Source organism: Mycteria americana, chromosome 1 (genome assembly GCF_035582795.1).
Source record: "Mycteria americana isolate JAX WOST 10 ecotype Jacksonville Zoo and Gardens chromosome 1, USCA_MyAme_1.0, whole genome shotgun sequence".
In the NCBI taxonomy this organism is placed as follows: Eukaryota; Metazoa; Chordata; class Aves; order Ciconiiformes; family Ciconiidae; genus Mycteria; species Mycteria americana.
This window is the reverse complement of record NC_134365.1, coordinates 183757015-183763162: the sequence shown is the minus strand read 5'-3', so window position 1 is coordinate 183763162 and position 6148 is coordinate 183757015. Positions and strand designations below refer to the sequence as shown.

At 50.2% G+C, this 6148-nt stretch overlaps 1 protein-coding gene across 1 annotated transcript; it reads right to left on the bottom strand.

Annotated features, from left to right (window-relative positions):
- Nucleotides 1–321: 321 nt before the first annotated feature.
- Nucleotides 322–5694, bottom strand: PCDH20 (protocadherin 20). The gene is made up of 2 exons (XM_075488615.1): nt 5577–5694; nt 322–4402 (listed from the first exon to the last, which is right to left on the bottom strand). Exons 1-2 carry the CDS (start codon nt 5625–5627, stop codon nt 1703–1705), a joined length of 2751 nt encoding a protein of 916 aa, XP_075344730.1. The 5' UTR covers nt 5628–5694; the 3' UTR covers nt 322–1702.
- Nucleotides 5695–6148: the final 454 nt, after the last annotated feature.

Here is a 6148-nt window from a genome sequence, read left to right as displayed (position 1 = left end):
CCAATCACAGACAGAAAAATCAAAACCTGCCTCAAATTGCATTCCCTGCTTTTAAAACAGGTATCAGCTGCTGCCCCACTTATATCAGCTGAAATACAATTGTCTTTGCCAGTAATTTCAAGAAGTACAGCATGAACTCTCATTTATGATTATGAAGTGTACTAATTTTGGGAAGTATTATGACATGTCAGACAAGATAGCCAGCACCCAAACATTTGTAAAACATGCATTTCTTGTAACTAAAATAATATTTAGCTTTATAATTAAAATTCTAGGAGAGAGAGAGAGAGGGTAAGTTATTATGAAAATATATAGCTTTAATTTGCAGACATAGAAACACTTTTGGTACATTACAGACATACGATGCCAGAAATCAAAATAATCCGTTTTAAGCATAACACTAATTTATCTTGTTCACACAGAGAAATTTGATGTAATCTTCATACAAAAGATAGTTCTCAGCTCTTAAAATGAAATGAAAGTGATACATCACTGATAAACCTGCTGCTTTGTTGCAGAGGATACAGCAAAGAATAAATTATCAAGAAAATATGCCACCAGTCTTACAAGTTAGATTTTGGATCTAATCCAAAATCAAAGCCAATGAAAAGGAGCCAGGAATGGTCGCCAAAAGTCAGAAACAAGATCTTTCACATGAAATACCAATCCAGAAAGGAGCAACAGTCAGAATAAACTAAGTCCTATAATTCCTTAGAATATGAAGCGATTTTTGTTTTCATCTGGCAGATCAGATTCAGAAGTATCACATGAAAAATCTATTACACAACCAAACTGATGGAGTACTACTGACAGATTGCTCAAAGTACAAAAAATATCACCACTTCTGTGACAGCTAAAGGTTTAGCCATTCCCTTGCTTCCTTGCATCTGGCATGTTTACGAGGATGAGCATGGGGTTCTGTCATTATCTGCTGTAGGAAATATTATATTTAATTTTCCATAAAAATGACCAGCAGATTGCTGGAGCAAATGATAATGTGGGTGAAATCTGGAGCAAATGAAAGATGATATGTCACAGCAGTTCAGATTCTCATTACAATATCTTGCTTTCTTGCTCAACAGGAATTGCACTTCTTGTTAATGCCTTTTCTATCCTACTGTATAAGCTTTACTTGTGAGGTAATAAACATTCTGTTTTTTCTTTTTTTTATTATTACTAGTGCATTGTAATGTCTTTATTCTTTTAATTATACATACATCGGGACAGACATTTCTTTTCTTTTTTGTGTTTAAATGTCTGTATGCCAATGTGTATTTTATATTAAAACCAATATATTTAAAATATACTCTGTTTATCTCATGGACGGTACCTCGAACAGTTCCCTGCTCAGGAGCATCTGATGCCCTCTTGTGGTTAAAAAGACTTTTAAAACTTGAGTTTAAAGACTTGTCTTACCTTCCCGTTTTTTATGATCACTGATCTTATTGATTTATGAAAGCTGCAAATGATGTCCACGTTTTTATAGACAGGGTACTAGGTATTAGTACTAAGGTTTCATAAAAAAGCTGTACACTGAATTTCAATTTAAAAAACTGTAAACAGCTATTTACAATTATAATATTATTAAGTTATAAATTAGCAGTCCTTCATCGCAACCTCTGTCAGTACAACCCACGGCTAGGTGTTTCAGAGCTGTCCAAGGTTTTTCAGATGTTGGATTTATCCACAAATGTTATCCACATCAAATGTTAGAAATCTCCATTGGTTTCTTCTCCAACATGTGCAGGTTAATTCTTCCATTTAATGGGATTTGTACTTCCAAATTTTCATCTGCTCTGTGATGCTTTTTTCCTTTTCTTAGACAGATGTAAACGCCCATCCCTGTTACTAAAGCGATTGAACCCAAGCTTATTATTGACAGAGCTACCAAGGTAGGCATGCAGGATGCTGACTCCATTTTTTTATGTGTAGGCTCTATGGATATTTGTGGCTGCTTTTCTTCTATACTGATATCAGGCTCCTTTCTTAACAAACTTTCAATGTAGCTCTCGTTGCTAACAGTGTCATTGACGAAAAGGTTCACCATGACGGTGGAATGGAGAGGTTCTGGATAGCCATGATCACTGACTTTTACAAGCAGCCGATAGAGGCCATAGTGATTTTGCATCAGTGACTCTTCCAAGGTGATATTACCAGTTTTAGGGTCAATCCTAAATGACTCCGGTCGAGGGCCTCTTCTTCCTATGATGCTGTAAGCTATGACTGCATTCATGCCAGTGTCCTTATCGACAGCATAGACCTCAGTGATGGGAGAGCCAGGAAGGGTAGAAGGAAGGACCAACAAATAAGACATATTAGATTGAGGAAACAAGACCAAAGGGGGGTTGTCATTTATGTCCAGAAGAAGGATAGTTATTTTTGCAGTAGAGGAAAGGGCAGGATCACCGCCATCAACTGCTTCGATCCACAGAACGTAGGAGCTTTGCTGCTCCCTGTCCAGGGAGACTTTAGCTCTCAAAACTCCTTTTCCAGTATCTATCACAAAAATATCACTTCCATTCAGAACTGAAAGGGCAACCCATCCATTTTGCCCTGCATCAGCATCTGTGACACTTATAACTCCAATTTCACCAAAACCTGGAAAGTTTTCTGGCACGAAAAAGCTGAAATCCTTATTGATAAATCTTGGACTATTATCATTTTTATCCAATACAGTAATGGTGACAGTTGCTATTGATTCTCTTGGAGGGAACCCAGAATCTACTGCTTTGACAGTATATCTGTATTTCTCTTTTTCTTCTCTGTCCAGTTGGGTGGAAACTGTAAGAACTCCTGTGGTTTTATCTAAAGAAAAATAGGAAGGGGCATCAGGCCCTAAAAAATAGGACACTTGCCCTCTTTCTCCGCTGTCAGCATCTGTAGCATGCAGTTTGGTCAAGAAAGCATTGGGAACATTGTTCTCCTCAATGGATAATTCTATCAGCTGTTGAGCGAAAACTGGCGAGTTGTCGTTGTCATCCAGAATCTGTACTTTGATGATTCTGTTTACATGAAATCCTTCTGAGTTCCATGCAACTACAGAGATTTCATACAGCTGCTGGGTCTCATAGTCCAAAGGCTTTGTGGTCTCTAACAGGTATTCATTATTGTATGGCTTGTATGGTGAAAGTCTGAAAGGCCCATCACCATCCAAATAGCAATTGACCTTGTATTTTTCATCAGGGTCTTTGATAGTAAAAAATGCTATCGGCGTGTTGATAGGCTCCAGTTCCTTTAAGTACACCACCCCTTCTGCTTCATTAGCTATGAAACGAGGGACAACTTCAGGTGGCCTCATCATGACTTTGATGATGGTCACTAGCACTGTGATCACAGCAGGGATACAACCAGGACCGTTCCCCAATATGATCAGCCTGTGGAGCCTCGGAGTGTCCCCATCAACTTTACTGGAGAGCGTGATGGTTCCTGTGCTTTCGTCCAGATGGAACAAGTCTCTGGATGGCTGGGGGACCTTCTGGCTGTAGGAGTAGGTGATCTGGGCATTGGATCCCAGGTCCATGTCTACTGCATGGACAGTGGCCACATGTGTCCCTAGACTAGAATTCCCATAAAGAGTGATGTTGAGCTGCGAGTCGTTGAACTGGGGGCAGTTGTCATTGATGTCGCTGATGCCAATAGTGAGTGTGGCACTGCCCACAAGTGGAGGAGTCCCCCCATCCTCAGCAATGATGACTGTGACATACTCCTCCTGTGTCTCCCTGTCCAGAGGCCCCATGACAATCAGGTACGGAGTCCTCTCCCCGCTCTCATTCTCCTCCACATCCAGGGTGAAGACACCATAGTTATCACGCAGGCGGTAGGTCTGGACACCATTGGTGCCCACGTCGGGGTCAAGAGCGGGGTGCTCAATAGCCAGGCGGGTGTTCACAGGTGCATTCTCGGGCACCGAGAGGCGGATGTGGGGCACAGGGAAGCGGGGCGCATTGTCGTTGACATCCCGGATAGCAATTTTTACCTTCACCAGGCGGAAGTACTCCTGCGGCAGCACCAGCACATCCAGCAGCAGCAGGCATGACTCGGATGAGGGTGAGGAGGAGGAGGAGACAGCAGCTGCTCCCCCAAAGATGGTGGCCCCACTGCTCTCCACGCACAGAGCTTCCCGGTCAATCTCCACAGCCGAGGTGTGCAGCTCTCCGGAGCGGTTGTCCAGCTGCACGTACTGTCCCCCCAAGCCATGGGAGGCCAGGGTGAAGGAGAGTGGGGGCTGGGGGGCCGCAGGGCGCTGCCCCTCAGCCAGCGGCAGCCGCAGGTCACGGGCCAGGCTGCCGATGAGCACCCCAGCGGGCAGCCCCTCGTTGAGGCTGTAGAAGAGCTCGGTGGCACGGCTGTAACTGGCAAAGCAGTTGAAAGGTCCAACGAAGAGCAGGAAGAGGAGCAAGTGCTGGGGAGAGAGAGGCACAGGGGTGTGGGGAGGGGGTGGTGTTAGAGAAGGAGGGGAGGCAGGAGGCAGCCCCCCCCCGCCCACCGCCTCCCCCACTGCCACTTCGAGCAGGGAGTGCAGCATCTGCAACATGAAGCCATCCTCCCTCTCCCCCCATCTTCTCCCCCCAGTACAGCAGCTAATTCCAGGGCATCGCCATCTGTACCCTCCAGGCAACACCAGCTGCATTCTCCACTGCAAATACGCACTGCCAGGGATGGCCCAGGGACACCCTGCCTCCCCCACCCACCAGCAGCACTTGTGCCCCGACGTGCCATCTTCCCTCTTCTCCTCCTCAAGCTCTCCCCCCTTCTCACCAGCAGCACCCACCCTCCTACCCGCAAGCACACCCCAAGCCGGGGCATCCCCCTGCACAACCCCAAACATTTGCTTGCCCCCTTCGCTTTCCACAGCAGCAACGTGAAACACGTCCCCCTTTCCCCCCCGGCTCTCCCCCGTCCCAAAGCCTGTTCCTCCCGCATGCCCACGGGCCCTGCGGTGCAGCGGGGACGCGGCCCGCACCGCGCAGCCTGCGCGGGTCCCGGCGGAGCCCCGCACCGCCGCCGCCCCTGGGCGCGCAGCCCACGCGGGTCCCTGCCCCCCGCGGCCGCGGAGCCGGCGATCCCAGCCCCGCCACCACGGCCCCGCGCCGGCCCCACGCCGCCGCGCAGCCCCGCCGGGGTGCCCCTCTGGCTGCGGACTTCAGACACGAGTGGAACAGAGGAGCCGCGGAGAGGTTGCGCGAAGGAAGTTGCCCGCGTTGGCAAGCGCGTCCCCAGCCCGCCGCGTGTGGAAACGGGCTCCCCGAAAGTAAGTTCGGGCATCGTCTCCACGGGGGATTTTTCCTTCTTCTCCCCTTTTTAACCACGCAGTTCCCTTTTTCGCGGCTCTCCGCTACAACCCGCATCGGCAGCAGCAACAAAAAAAACTTTTCACGGCTGCTCTGATCTGTGGAGATCTGAGCCGAGAGAAAAAACTAAAAACCAACAACCAACAAACGCATATATATATACGTACATGTATATATATGGTTTGGTTTTGGTTCGGGTTTTCTTTGCGAATTTTGCTGCTGCCTGCGAAGTCGGGCTCGGGGGGCAGGACGCGGCGCCTCCCCTCCCGCCGCCCCAGCCCTCACCTGTAGGCTCCCGCGGGCGGTGGTGCTGCCGCGACTGCCCGGGGGCCCCATGCCCGGCCGCCGCTGCCGCCGCCGGCTGCGCCCCAGCAGCCCGCCCGCTCCGCCGTCCGCCCGGCGCCTCGCCTCCCCGCGGCTGCCCATTCCCCCGCCGCCGCCGCGCTGGGCTGGGCTGCGCCCGGGACACTCCCCCTCCGCTCGGGAGGCCGCCGCCGCCGCGGGGAGGGGAGGGGAGAGGAAGGGAGGGGAGGGACGCCGGGCGGCGCGGATGGCGCCCGCGGAGGCTGCGGCAGCGCTGCTGGCAGGCAGGCAGGGAGGCAGGGAGGCAGGCAGGCAGGCAGGGAGGCAGCCGCTCTGCTGAGCGCAGCGGCGCGTCCACATCGGAGCAGGGCGGGTGGGTGGCGGAAGGTGGGTGTGCGTGGGTGTGGGGGGATGTGGGGGGATGTGGGGGGGAGTGGTGCGCCCTCGCGGGAAGCGCTAGGATCAGGGGAAGAAGATAGTCCCGTCTGGAAACTAAGGGGGGGGGGGGGGGGGGATAAAAAACAAAACAAAATAAAATCGTCTTGTCCTTCTTT